At 43.4% G+C, this 11,722-nt stretch overlaps 4 protein-coding genes and 1 long non-coding RNA gene across 6 annotated transcripts; 2 read left to right on the plus strand and 3 right to left on the minus strand.

Annotated features, from left to right (window-relative positions):
* Positions 1-17: 17 nt before the first annotated feature.
* On the minus strand, positions 18-2,211 carry skp1 (S-phase kinase-associated protein 1). Its single transcript, XM_088399327.1, has 6 exons — positions 2,043-2,211; positions 1,308-1,407; positions 1,155-1,228; positions 942-1,085; positions 567-707; positions 18-491 (listed from the first exon to the last, which is right to left on the minus strand). Exons 2-6 carry the CDS (start codon positions 1,402-1,404, stop codon positions 456-458), a joined length of 492 nt encoding a protein of 163 aa, XP_088255453.1. The 5' UTR covers positions 1,405-1,407; positions 2,043-2,211; the 3' UTR covers positions 18-455.
* On the plus strand, positions 1,557-4,507 carry LOC148386460 (uncharacterized). Its single transcript, XR_015863218.1, has 3 exons — positions 1,557-1,604; positions 2,566-2,634; positions 4,020-4,507. It is a non-coding gene; the product is annotated as an uncharacterized LOC148386460 (long non-coding RNA).
* Positions 2,752-5,934, minus strand: ppp2cab (protein phosphatase 2 catalytic subunit alpha b). The gene is made up of 7 exons (XM_088399308.1): positions 5,573-5,934; positions 4,298-4,507; positions 4,052-4,225; positions 3,883-3,972; positions 3,658-3,819; positions 3,476-3,594; positions 2,752-3,387 (listed from the first exon to the last, which is right to left on the minus strand). Exons 1-7 carry the CDS (start codon positions 5,672-5,674, stop codon positions 3,315-3,317), a joined length of 930 nt encoding a protein of 309 aa, XP_088255434.1. The 5' UTR covers positions 5,675-5,934; the 3' UTR covers positions 2,752-3,314.
* A 1,153-nt stretch (positions 5,935-7,087) lies between these two features.
* Positions 7,088-10,548, plus strand: ube2b (ubiquitin-conjugating enzyme E2B (RAD6 homolog)). The gene is made up of 6 exons (XM_088399313.1): positions 7,088-7,283; positions 8,726-8,806; positions 9,011-9,036; positions 9,170-9,259; positions 9,357-9,445; positions 9,618-10,548. Exons 1-6 carry the CDS (start codon positions 7,240-7,242, stop codon positions 9,744-9,746), a joined length of 459 nt encoding a protein of 152 aa, XP_088255439.1. The 5' UTR covers positions 7,088-7,239; the 3' UTR covers positions 9,747-10,548.
* Positions 10,549-10,629: 81 nt separating this feature from the next.
* On the minus strand, positions 10,630-11,577 carry xtbd1 (XRN2 binding domain containing 1). 2 transcript variants are annotated; one of them, XM_088399329.1, is made up of 3 exons: positions 11,285-11,577; positions 10,827-10,940; positions 10,630-10,733 (listed from the first exon to the last, which is right to left on the minus strand). In XM_088399329.1, the coding sequence occupies exons 1-3, from the start codon at positions 11,494-11,496 to the stop codon at positions 10,727-10,729; spliced, it is 333 nt and encodes a 110-aa protein (XP_088255455.1). In that variant the 5' UTR covers positions 11,497-11,577; the 3' UTR covers positions 10,630-10,726. The 2 variants fall into 2 exon arrangements, with proteins under 2 accessions (XP_088255455.1, XP_088255454.1); XM_088399328.1 differs by having other exon boundaries at positions 10,630-10,735; positions 10,823-10,940; positions 11,285-11,576.
* Between the last annotated feature and the right edge of the window lie 145 nt (positions 11,578-11,722).

Genomic DNA, 11,722 nt, shown 5'->3' on the forward strand with positions numbered 1-11,722 from the left:
AGAAAAACACCACCAAATTCCTTTTTGAAACTTTTTATTCCCTCCTTCCATCACAGGTGTTACATGTTGAGACCCACTTAAAAATCTATCATCTCCCTTTCCCGAGCCTTTCTCATTTAACGATCAACCTAACAGACAACAAATGTCTAGTAAAAAAAAAACAAATTAATACCAACACAGGGGAGAAGTCATCCAAAAACTTTTGAGACGACAACGCACGGAAAGAAAGGGATGTGGGGGGGGGTTATTTAAATAATGACACGTGTTAAAAATGTCATGCTAGTTTTGTACACAGATTGGAGGAGGAGGCAGAGGGACTGGGGGGGGCGAGGTGTACTGAACTGTATGGAAGTAAGCTATAGAGTCAATATTAACAAAGTATGAACAAGACCAGTGCAAGCAATAAAGCGGACACATTTATATTCGGGGGTGGTGTGTGTTGGCGGCCAAATCCACTACTTCTCTTCGCACCACTGGTTCTCTTTGCGCACCTGCAGGGGGGTGACAAATCCGAGTCATAAAAGTTTTCATCTGCAAAGATTGGCAAAAATGAAGCTGTAGCTTACCTGGGCCTCTTCCTCCTCTGTGAAGTCGTTTTTGATGTTGAAGGTCTTGCGGATCTCCTCGGGTGTTTTGCCTTTGATCATGTTGGCCACTGTCTTGCACGTCACGTCCAGCAGACCCTTGATGTCCAAGTAATTGGCCGCCTGACCCCAATGGAGGGGAGACGGCAGAATATTAGGAACAGGTATGGAAGTTCAATGTCAAGTAGCTTGAAACTTGTCCGACAGAATTGCCACATTTGAGTTATGGCCATTCCAAGGCGATGATGTTTGTAAACATGTTCATGTTTCACTTCGTGGAAAGTTTTATTAGCCAGCACCTCTTATGATACTTTGTAGATATGCGAGTAGACCGAGTGACGACGATAACACCCTTACCAGAATAAGTTCGAACAGGGTCCCTTGGTCCACTTTGAGGAACTCCTGATCCCAGACGGGGATGTCGTCCGTCCTTTTCTCCTTGTTCTCGTCGTCCTCGGGGGGAGGGGGGTCGTCCTTGTGGTGGGTGCACCACTGGATCACCTGACACGTGCGATATGAAAATGTAAACAACAAAATGGGTAGATCTAAAAATAGATCTGGATGCATTACCTTCTTCAAAATGGCTGCATTGACATTTGGGAGCGGCACAGGGTCGTCGTCTCCTTCGTCGTCCATCCCCAAATCTGTCGATTCACAAGCGCCATTAACACGTTACACTTCAAAAGTTTAAATGATCAGTTAACAATGATAGCTTAGCGTTACCTTCTAACATGGTTTTGATGGTGACGGATTGCTTGGCAATTTCCACGTCCACTTCGAAGATTTCCCCATCAGAGCTCTGTAACTTTATTGTGGGCATTTTCTGAAACAAATAAATTTTTGCGATTCACTATTTTCATGCATTTTGGTTTATCTTAATCACAAGACTTTCAAACAACTCAAACGTAAAAACTCAAATATTATTGTTGCATCGTTAATTATAAAAGTAAAATAGAAAACTGAGCATTTCCAGTTTGCCTGCTCGAAGCAACCGCTCACATGATCACTTCAGACAAGTTGGTAAGTTTTGCTAAAAAAAAATTGCGAGCAGAATTTCAATTTCGCTGACGTTTATAAGTAAAACAAAGCTACAGTTTGAGTTAAATTTAACATTAAACGACGTCCTCGTTGAAGAATAACAGCGACAAACGCCTGGCAGCTAACAACCGTTTAGCATGCTGCGTCGGCGATGCTAAACTGCTTTTGTACCGTTTGACCACATTCAATTAGACTCTCATAATAAAATAAAAATCTGAATTTTGTCACAATTAAGCTGCTCACATCAGATAATCGGGTACGTAACTGTCATAAACAGAGCAGGTTGAATGGGCTAGGCTACATTACTAAGCTAGGTCACAAAAGGCCTGTTCGCAAACGCTAAGTAAGACGTCTCCGCAGAGAGGGAACGATCCGAGCCCAATTCGTTGTCCAGCTTACGAAATAATTCTTTAAACATACCACGAATGTGTTTATTCCAAACCCGCAGATGGAATTTTATCTTCTGTTGTCAGTTTTAGCAGGAAAATTGAGGGGTCGAAGACGCTGGTGTGTGCTGCTATGGCGCTGGCGTTGTCAGTTACACTGGAGGGGAGGGACGAAGCACTCGTCGGGGCTGTTTATTTTTTATTTATTTTTAAACATGATAACTAATGTTAAAATAGAATTAAAATTTATTTTGAGAATTAATTGGTGTACTCATTGCTACTTTGCAGAAGGGAAATCGTAATGCAATAATGAAAAATATATATATGTTTACGCGGGGTTTCGTTAATAGATTCCGGGTGGCAACAAAGTTGTATAGTTTGGTTCCATTTATGGGCAACATAAAAACTACGAAAATACCCTTCACTGTACAAGTTATATTTAAATTCTGGAGGCCTATATCTTTTAGAAAAGTATTGATCAAGAGCCATATTCCATTAAGACATTTTATTCAATTTGACCATTTCCCGTGATTAAGTTGGTTACCTATTCTTTTCAGCAGATTGACTGGGATTCGCTTTTTGCTGAAGTTTCCAAAGATTTCAGAACCAAATTGCATCCACGCAAGGTAAGCATCATATTTCTGAGCCATCAATTTATGGCAACAACACTCCCAATATTTCTCAAATGTGTAAAATTATTCAGAGATAAAACAAGACCGCAAAAATGACAAGTAGCACTCATGTCATGAAGGAGCCACCTTTATTGTTCTTCACATCTCTGTTAACACAACTTTTTGGTTAAGTTCAGTGCGTTGATGATCTTTATACACACACACACACACCTTCAACACGCATTCGACAAGACACCTCAGGCAAAACCTTGTTCTCTGGACCGTTTTTTATAACAAAAAGAAAATGTAAATATTGTCTTCATTCGTCTTTATTTTATGTTACATTTCTCAAGATTTACAAAAGTGCAAACAGATCTTCCCATCTCCTTAATATATATTTTAAGGTTTATATATACTATCTTTTTCTCCATTGTCAGTACTAACCATCAAGTGAACTTGATTGATTAATCGATTTTCCGGGTGAGATATTTCCTAATGCAAGACAGGAAATACATAACGTGAGGATTTATGGCACATCTTTTGGTCCTTCCACAGACGCACTCACGCACACACACACACAGGCATTTCTTGCTAAATGCTTAAATAAGTTGTTGTGTGAGGGAACAATGTGTGCTGCTGCTGTGTCCTCCATTATATGGCAACACTGTACGAGAGGGGTGGATTTTCAAAGCAGGTTACAAGAAGTAGTCTGGGGTGCGGCGAGTGACGTGGGGCTCCCCTCTGCGAGGCGCTGGGTCAAACTGCAAGCTGTGGGGAGGGGTATGAACAATTAAAAAAAAAAATAACATCACTTTTTATACAAAAGGCTTTTGCAGATTGCATTCACGACACTAACAAGGAGTATTTGAGGGTGTCGTCCAGCTCCATGATGGCTGCCTGGTTGCCGCAGCGATAGCAGTAATTGGGAGCGCTGAATATCGTCACCACGTTCCTCTCGTGGCACCAGTTGTAACCCTGAGAGCAATTGCAACTTTATAGTTAGCCTTCAATGACGGCGCTGCTAATTTCTACACTCACCTCCATGACCAGCTGGTGGGCGCGAGACACAAGCGTGAGGCGGTTAGCGTGGTTGAACGTCTCCGAGATGTCCTGGCCAAAGGTGTAGCCGGCCCCTCGCGGCGAGATGCCCCAGCCGCCGCGGTCGTCCGGGTCTGACCATAGCAGGTCGCACATGGGACCCTGAGACATCGAATCTATAGTCATTAGGGCCCCAGAAAATATTTATTTATTCTATTGTTTTACCTCATGAGGCACTTCCTGTAAACGATCTAGCGCCCTAATATGGTCCAGTGTGTCAATCGATGGAGACAAACCGCCGTGAAGACAAAAAATCTGGGGAAAAAACAAAAACAATTATCATCTCTGTTTCTTTCTTCCAGCATCAACTTTTGGATCCATCCCACTAACTTACCTGAGAGTCGACCAAGGCGGTGAGCGGGAGGTAATCGAACAGGTCAGTGAAGTACTTCCACACGTTGGCGTTGCCGTACTTGCGCAGACACTCGTCGTAGAAACCGTACACTTGCGTGATCTGTCTGCTTTCGTGGTTGCCGCGCAAGATGGTGATGCGCTCCCGGAAACGAACCTAGACAAGTATCAAACATGCCATCAGCATCTAAGAAAAAAAAAAGTATCTAAAGTATTGTACGAAGGCTACCTTAAGTGCTACAAGTAAAGAGACGGTCTCCACGGAGTAGTAGCCCCGGTCCACGTAGTCGCCCATGAACAGGTAGTTTGTGTCAGGAGATCTTCCGCCAATTTTGAAAAGCTCCATAAGGTCATGGAACTGGCCATGCACGTCGCCGCACACCGTCACAGGGCATCGCACCTCCTGCACGTTGGACTCCTTCGTCAGGATCTCCTTGGCCTAAATAGGGAAGATGTTATTTTGTTGTCTGTTAGCTAGCAACTACATAACCGCCATAACCGCCCGAGTGAAGCAGTGGGCAGTCATTTTAGAAATATGCAACCATTTTAACCCTAATGACCCTTTGAGGTTGAACTTCTACTTGAGGGGGAAAAAGTGCCGCAGTCAGCAGCTTTTGTCAGCTGTGACGGCCCTGAATTAACCCTCGTGCCTCTTATTTGTCTTCGGCGGTAGCTGCAGTGAGTAAACAAGAACGTCACGTATAAATAGAAACTGTGTGTCATGCTGCTAAAAGTGAAAATATGCGGCACACCTTTACTACACGAAATGGAATAAACATTCCCTACTGTTGCCCTAGCAACACAAAGTGAACATTCACTGGATTCGAGGATTGAGGAAGAAGAAAAGTTTAAAGATGGTGACCTTTGACTTTCCAAGGGGAAAATAATGTTGAAATCCAGAGGTAACTGCAAAATGGGAGCTCTCAGTAGCACAAATGTAAATGACTCAACAAGCCTGTAACATCAAGTCCCTGCCTCAGCAACAAGCCAGTGTTTAAAAGGTCAAAGCCGCGTTGCAGAGTCAACAACTCTGCTACACGGCCAGTAACCAAGCAAAATCAGATCAGAACTGAAAGAAATCCAAACTAAAGTTGGAATAAACAGCTCAATTTATGATCTATTTGAAAGATACCAGGCTAGAAGAGAGTGTGTGGGTTTGATGGTGAAAAGATAATGTTTATTATAACATCCCTAGAATAAAAAAATGTCAACAAATCTGTATCTTTTAGTTTAAAGATCCAAAGGAACCATAAACGCGTCACATCTGGCGGACATAAGAGGGTTTAAAGTCCCTTGTTGACCCAGTGGGTGCCTCCCACTTCGGCGGGCCACACGCCCACCAACACGCGGGCCATGCGACAGCTCTTTCCGCCGCACCAAGCCGCCCAGAGAGGCACGTAGGCCCGGTGAAATACGAACCGATGACGCCATTTTAAGAACGCTAGGCGGCGAGACATGCGCGACGGACTTAACTCGAGACGGGCTGTCAAGAAGAATAATTCACCTTTTCGCACAAATTCTTCACTTGTCCCTCCGTGAGCTGTTTGCATTCGTTTAGCTGCTCGATCCATTGATCCAGCTCCTTCGTAAACACCTTTTCGTCCATTTTTTGTGTTTATGCTGAAATAGGCTTGATGGGGGGGGAAGCGTCGGATGTTCTCGTCTTGTCTCCCGCAGCTAAGCAGACTGCGACAGCGGCTGTCAGTAGCTTGTTTGTCGGCACAGTTGGTGGCGCCGTCGTCCCCCCCTCTCCCCGATGTCAGGAGGCGACGCTGACTGGGTTCAATTAAAAGCGCGTCGAGGAGGAGCAAGAGAGGAGGAGACGTCAGCTGGAGATCCACCCTGCCTGCTAATATCTCGTAAACGTCCGGGCTTCAGCATCATTATAAAAGCCTGTCAAAATAAAAGCAATTGGAACACTTTTTATTTAATGCATTTTAATGCTTATTACAATACCACAACATCAACCGAATTACAATAAACTTTTGTTGTGGTTTAATTGATAAAGAATTGACAAAAACATGACTAAATAGTGCCACTAACTAGTTTACATCGAGTTTAACTTGACGCATCAGCACTCCCAAATTGTGACGTCAGCAATAAGCGATCATGCATCATCGAGAACTTGTGATCTTGTGCAGATGATGTCATCTTACTATTAGTGAATATCAGCGCGAGGCCATTGGGATAAATATATATGCCTGCTAATATCTTTTTTTTCTGCAACTGCCTAAATACAGACGTATTATTTTGTACTTTTATACAGTCTATAATTTTATATATAGTTTTATCGTAGTTTGCTCGATTAAGCGATAAATCGAAACTCATAAAGTTGAGACAGTCACATGAAGGGAAAATACCACTTTATTATGACTGTTTGTCATTATTATGAGATTTTTAGTGCTATAACCAAGTAGATCCAGCAGATAGAGCTGTGCATACGGCCACTTTTGAGGAGAGGTGACATTTGGGGTGCGGGGGTAGTCGGGGCTTCTGTAAAAACGCCGTTAAAGCTCCAGCAAATATAACTGCCGTTTAATCTATCTTAATCTTTCCTCGATGGAGTTTCAAGCTATCAATAGAAAGCCGAGGCGTTTAGCATGACGAGAATGTGGGTCACATGGAGAGGAGCTCGTCATTTGAACCTTCAGTGTTCCATTCCGTTCAAACTGTTGCCTACTGCCAAAACATATGAAGAAGGCATTTCCGGAGTTTGTGGAGAAATTGAATGCTAATGCTAAAAACAATGCTAACGACGAATCAAAGTTCAAATAAATAGAAATGTCCAATTTTCGAACAGTACAATCGCGTGTTTTAAAAGGAGGCAAAAGGCTGAGATGGTTTAAACCCATCCTGAACCATACAATTGATCACTTTATCAATAAATCATGCCAAATATTGTTGTGCGCTCTTAAAGCGCTCATGGAACGCTGTTACATGGCCACGTGTGCGTCATTAAAGGGGAAGGGCCTCCGTCAGTCAGTGACGTCATCACGGGGTGAGCCTGCCAGACGCTTGTTTTGGGGAGTTAAAGAGAGAGAGACAGAGAGAGAAAGAGAAAGAGAAGAGAAAAAAGGGGGGGGCTTTCGGCGGAAGAAATACACCGCTCGTCAATCGATTGATGCGCCTGCTTTCGTTGTATATACATTTTATTTTTTTCAAATTTCAGTAATGTCCACCCCGGCGAGGAGACGCCTTATGAGGGATTTTAAAAGGTACCGCAGTACATCCTTGTTTCTCTTTGCGTGCTAGCGGGGTTAGCCGATCAAGCTAATACCAGCTAACTTAGCTTAGCTCGAGCTACCGGCGATTAGACCGAACGCAGGCTGTTTTTTAAAGATCATCAGATGTCCATTTAGGTGATATACTACGTTTGTTGTTGTATTTGGGGTGACACTTGAAATTATTCCCCCAATTCCAACCGAGGCGAGTTGTTTTGTGGACGCCGCTGGCTAGCGCTGTTTCGCCAGGCTGTTGTTTTTGGGTGATGAGATTAACATTACAGGAACGACCAACCGAAACCAAGTGAATTCCTCGCGAAACTAACAATATTAGATTTTGTTCTGTTCGACCACAAGCAGCAATCGGTATCACATCATTAAAATGTCATGCTAATTTGCGTAGCATCGTGGTTTATATTTCGAAAGATTCCCCAAGGGGTTTGTGCTTTTGAAATGGCTGAAAGTGGATCTTGTATGGGCGCAATCTGTTGTCATGCACCAAATGTCACCCTTGTGTTTGCACCAGTGTTAATTTGGGCTGAAATGTGGCATACAGGTGAAGGTTTGTGGTTTTAAAATGGCTGTCAATCGTAGAATGACCCTTAATCACAAAGAGTCTCAAAGAACTTCACAGAGGTACAGACACATCAGCAACGTCCCCTGATCTAAACCTGGATTAGTTATTTATCTTTGTGTTAGTTGGAACTGAATAAGAGTTCATTTAATGGGATGAAACGCCCCAGGTTGGACACCTGACCCGGTTGGTTGTTGCAGATCCTCCTTAGCAACGGGAGAAGTGGTCCGTTTCAGATCTTGTCCAGGTCAATTGACACAGATTCCAGTCAGCTTCAGATTTGATCGTTGCTCCTAAGCCCCCTTCTGAAAGCAGAAGAGGAGAGGGAAGGATAGTGGAGAAGTGGCAGTAAAACAGGCCAAATGTCAAAGGGTAAGGCAGAGCAAGAGGCTGCTTTCATACTGCATGAGGTAACTCAATGAAAAAAAATAAACCCTTTAAATTTGATCGTTTTATTGAGTTGTAATATTCACTCATCTCGCGGTGTGACGCCTCGAAGAGGATAAACTGACTTCATTTTATGGACCCAGCCACGTTTGTCAGAACATCCGAGCAGTGTGTGTCTTTGCCAGAGAAGAGCTCGGGGGAGCTTATGGTTAATGGGGTTAATTGCAGTGCGTCGGGTGTTCTCGCACGCGCCCGCAGATGGACCTGGTGCGTAAACTCCGATCAGACCTGATATTAGTTCCACACTTGGCCTAATCTGTGGTGTTGCCGTAGCGACCAAACATTAGGTGTTGATTTTGTCTTTGTCCCCCACAAAATGTAATATTTGTATTGTAAAAAGATATTTTAGTGGCATAACTTTATTGATTGACTCCCAGTGTGACATTTTTAAATGCCTTTTGTTTGTCGTGTGCAGACTTCAAGAGGACCCTCCCACCGGTGTGAGCGGAGCACCTTCGGAGAACAATATCATGCTATGGAACGCTGTTATTTTTGGGTGAGTCACGTGCTTGTTCCGCACCACCCTACCGTCCTTTCTCTTGTTATCCCGCCCGCCCGGCAACCTGGATGTGTGATAATAAACAGTTAAGTCATAGTGGTGGTTGCCGTATGTTTTCGCAGTCAACAAAGAAATCAAGTAGCAGAGTGTGGAGGTCTTCCCCCCCCCCCCATTCCCGACTGATTTCTTTTGTCTTTACAGGCCCGTCGGCACGCCATTTGAAGATGGTGAGTTCCTATATTTTATAGTCTTTCATCGGCCATGGTGACATATGTTATTTATATATAAATATGGCTTAGTTTTTGCAGAATGTAGCTACCAATAATGCTTGTCCTAAAAAAATGTCTTTTTATTTTGCAGGAACATTTAAGCTTCTGATTGAATTCTCAGAGGAGTATCCAAACAAGCCTCCTACGGTTCGCTTTGTATCCAGAATGTTTCACCCCAATGGTAAATAGATTAGCAACACAAGTATTTATAAATTTGTTGCTCTTAAATCTTGCAAAAAAGGTCATTTTGTTTGACTGTTGTCGCCGTGTTCCCTCAGTGTACGCAGATGGCAGTATATGTTTAGACATCCTCCAAAACCGCTGGAGCCCCACATATGACGTGTCGTCCATACTCACATCCATCCAGGTGGGTGTCCTCCTAACCCATACACTCGATGATGTCACAACCACTAATTCAGATGTCTCTTTTTCGTCACTTGCCACATTGTAGCTATCCCGCAGGAAGCCCTAATGGCTTTTAAATAAATGCATTAATCAGTCAATCGGGGCCCCCCCCCCCCCCTTTTTATTTTTTTTAGTCTTTGCTAGATGAGCCCAACCCCAATAGCCCGGCAAACAGCCAAGCGGCGCAGCTTTACCAGGAGAACAAGCGCGAGTACGAGAAACGAGTGACGGCCATTGTGGAGCAGAGCTGGGTGGACGTGTGAGACCCCAACCAAGCACCCCCTCTCCGCTTCCTCTCACTCACACTCATTTTACCTCGTGTGTGTGTGCGTGTGTGTGCATTCGCGTGCGTTTGGAGATGCGCATATCACAAGAACTCAACAAGTGCCACCCTGCAAAAAAAAAAAAAAAAATCTAAACTACGGACGTTATATCAAGGGAGTGAGGCGGAATCATGTTTTATTTTTTCCTTTTTTTAAAATGCATGTTGTGAAATAAGTTATTGCTAACAGAACTTGTAATATATCTTTGTTTTTTGATTGATACGCTGAGTGTGCTGCTGCTTGGTTTGTTTGGAAATGGCAGTTTTATGACCAAAAGCTTTCATTTTTTTGTATTCCGCACACCAATGGGTTGTTTCAAAAAAGCCTTTTGATTGGATATCTTTCTTTTTTGAATCTCTAAAGAACAATCTGTGATTTTAAGATGAATCTTACGATGATGGAGGTTTTTCCCGCCCCGGGGTAGAAGAAGAAGCGCCTTCAAAGGACAAAGCGTGGTGAGTCAGGTTAAGTTTGTATTCTGGGTGGAATTTTTCTTCTCGGATGCAAAAGGACTGAAAGACTTGCCGGAAATCCTAAAAAAGCAGTCACTTACTCCCTGTATCCAAATGAAAAAGGCTGGGAAATTGCGAGAGGGAAAAAAAAAAAAAAACTGGCGTTGTGGCATCATGTATGTAGGATTTGTTCCAACTGAGCAGAAGGGACGTTACATTTGTCAAAGGAAAGTATACTTATAACAATATGCTGTATAAAAAAAACATAATAAAACACATTTTTTTCCAGACGATTTTAGTCCTTTGTGCGTTTGCTCTACCCAAATGAGTTGGGGGAGTCTTATTTTAATACAGCTAAAAAAAAAACGAAGTCATCTTTCATCATTTATTTAAAAATCATACAAAAATTGGTGAGAAGACAAATGTGGTCACACAAGCACAGCTTGTATATTCAGAACGAGGGATCCATCATTTGTTCTGTAAACAGTAGAAGAATACTCGAGTCAGCAGATACACTACATTATATATTTATGAGGTATTTTGATACGCAGGCGAGGCACTTACCTGCTTCTGCTTCTGCTTCTGCTTCATAATATCATCTCTTGTCACGAAGACTGGCGCGTCCTCCACCTCGATGCCCTCGGCCATTTCTTTCACTTTGTCGAGGACCTCCGCGTTATATCTGCCAGCAAAAAAATAATTTATTTTATACCAAGGTGTCGTGCTGTTCCTTCCACAAACCAAAGGGGGCAGTAGCGAGTTGAGGATGTCGCATCGTTATTAGTAGAGCAACAAAGACTTCGTAATAGTCAACGTGGAAGCCACCAACGGACCTATATCAAACATTTTCGAACTTTTTGTAGTCGTTAGTCCTGATTTATTAAGAGTTGGCAGTTCAACTAAGTCACAAAACTGACACGAACATTATATCCACAGGCAGAGGGGGCAGTAGCGAGCTCTCGGCCGTGATTAAAAACGGTTACCACAACCACGTTGTGTTGTTGTCATATAACGTGACTTGTGTACCTGCAGCCGAGGAAGACATTGTTGGCCCACACCATTGAAAGTGAAAGTAGACGATCCCTCAGCACCTTGCCCTTATACTCTCTTTTATTCCGTAGTATGAACTCCCTCCTGTGCACCCAGTGCTTGTCGCTCTCCGAGTGTCCCCTGAACTTCTCCAGACGTTGGACCGCATCCTTTTTCGTGACAGAATCGTCCTCGTCCGAGCCCGACATCTTGGTGCGAACTCCTTGCAGGCACGAACTCGCAACTAAACAAGGCAGATAATTTCCGGCTTGGTAAGAGTAACCCACATGTCGTTTTCTCCTCTGCACTTTGGTACATAGCGCCATGCAGCGGTGGGAATGGATACTACAAGATGTCGATGACGGGGCTTTGGTACACAGCAACGTACAGCGGTGGGAATGGGTACTACAAGATATTGATAAAGCGTGTGTGGGG

Source organism: Syngnathus floridae, chromosome 15 (genome assembly GCF_059516105.1).
Source record: "Syngnathus floridae isolate MCC-2025c chromosome 15, RoL_Sflo_1.0, whole genome shotgun sequence".
Lineage (NCBI taxonomy): Eukaryota > Metazoa > Chordata > Actinopteri > Syngnathiformes > Syngnathidae > Syngnathus > Syngnathus floridae.

Coding starts and splice junctions, on each gene's coding strand:
- skp1 (XM_088399327.1), bottom strand. CDS start 1,404: ATGCCCACAATAAAGTTACAGAGCTCTGATGGGGAAATCTTCGAAGTG. Junction 1,086..1,154: donor ATGCAGCCATTTTGAAGAAG/GTAATGCATCCA, acceptor CGCACGTGTCAG/GTGATCCAGTGGTGCACCCA. Junction 492..566: donor CAGAGGAGGAAGAGGCCCAG/GTAAGCTACAGC, acceptor ACCCCCCTGCAG/GTGCGCAAAGAGAACCAGTG.
- ppp2cab (XM_088399308.1), bottom strand. CDS start 5,674: ATGGACGAAAAGGTGTTTACGAAGGAGCTGGATCAATGGATCGAGCAG. Junction 3,820..3,882: donor TACAGGAAGTGCCTCATGAG/GTAAAACAATAG, acceptor TCGATGTCTCAG/GGTCCCATGTGCGACCTGCT. Junction 3,388..3,475: donor GACACCCTCAAATACTCCTT/GTTAGTGTCGTG, acceptor CCCTCCCCACAG/CTTGCAGTTTGACCCAGCGC.
- ube2b (XM_088399313.1), top strand. CDS start 7,240: ATGTCCACCCCGGCGAGGAGACGCCTTATGAGGGATTTTAAAAG. Junction 9,260..9,356: donor CAGAATGTTTCACCCCAATG/GTAAATAGATTA, acceptor GTGTTCCCTCAG/TGTACGCAGATGGCAGTATA. Junction 9,446..9,617: donor CCATACTCACATCCATCCAG/GTGGGTGTCCTC, acceptor TATTTTTTTTAG/TCTTTGCTAGATGAGCCCAA.
- xtbd1 (XM_088399328.1), bottom strand. CDS start 11,496: ATGTCGGGCTCGGACGAGGACGATTCTGTCACGAAAAAGGATGCGGTC. Junction 10,941..11,284: donor AATGTCTTCCTCGGCTGCAG/GTACACAAGTCA, acceptor TTTTGCTGGCAG/ATATAACGCGGAGGTCCTCG.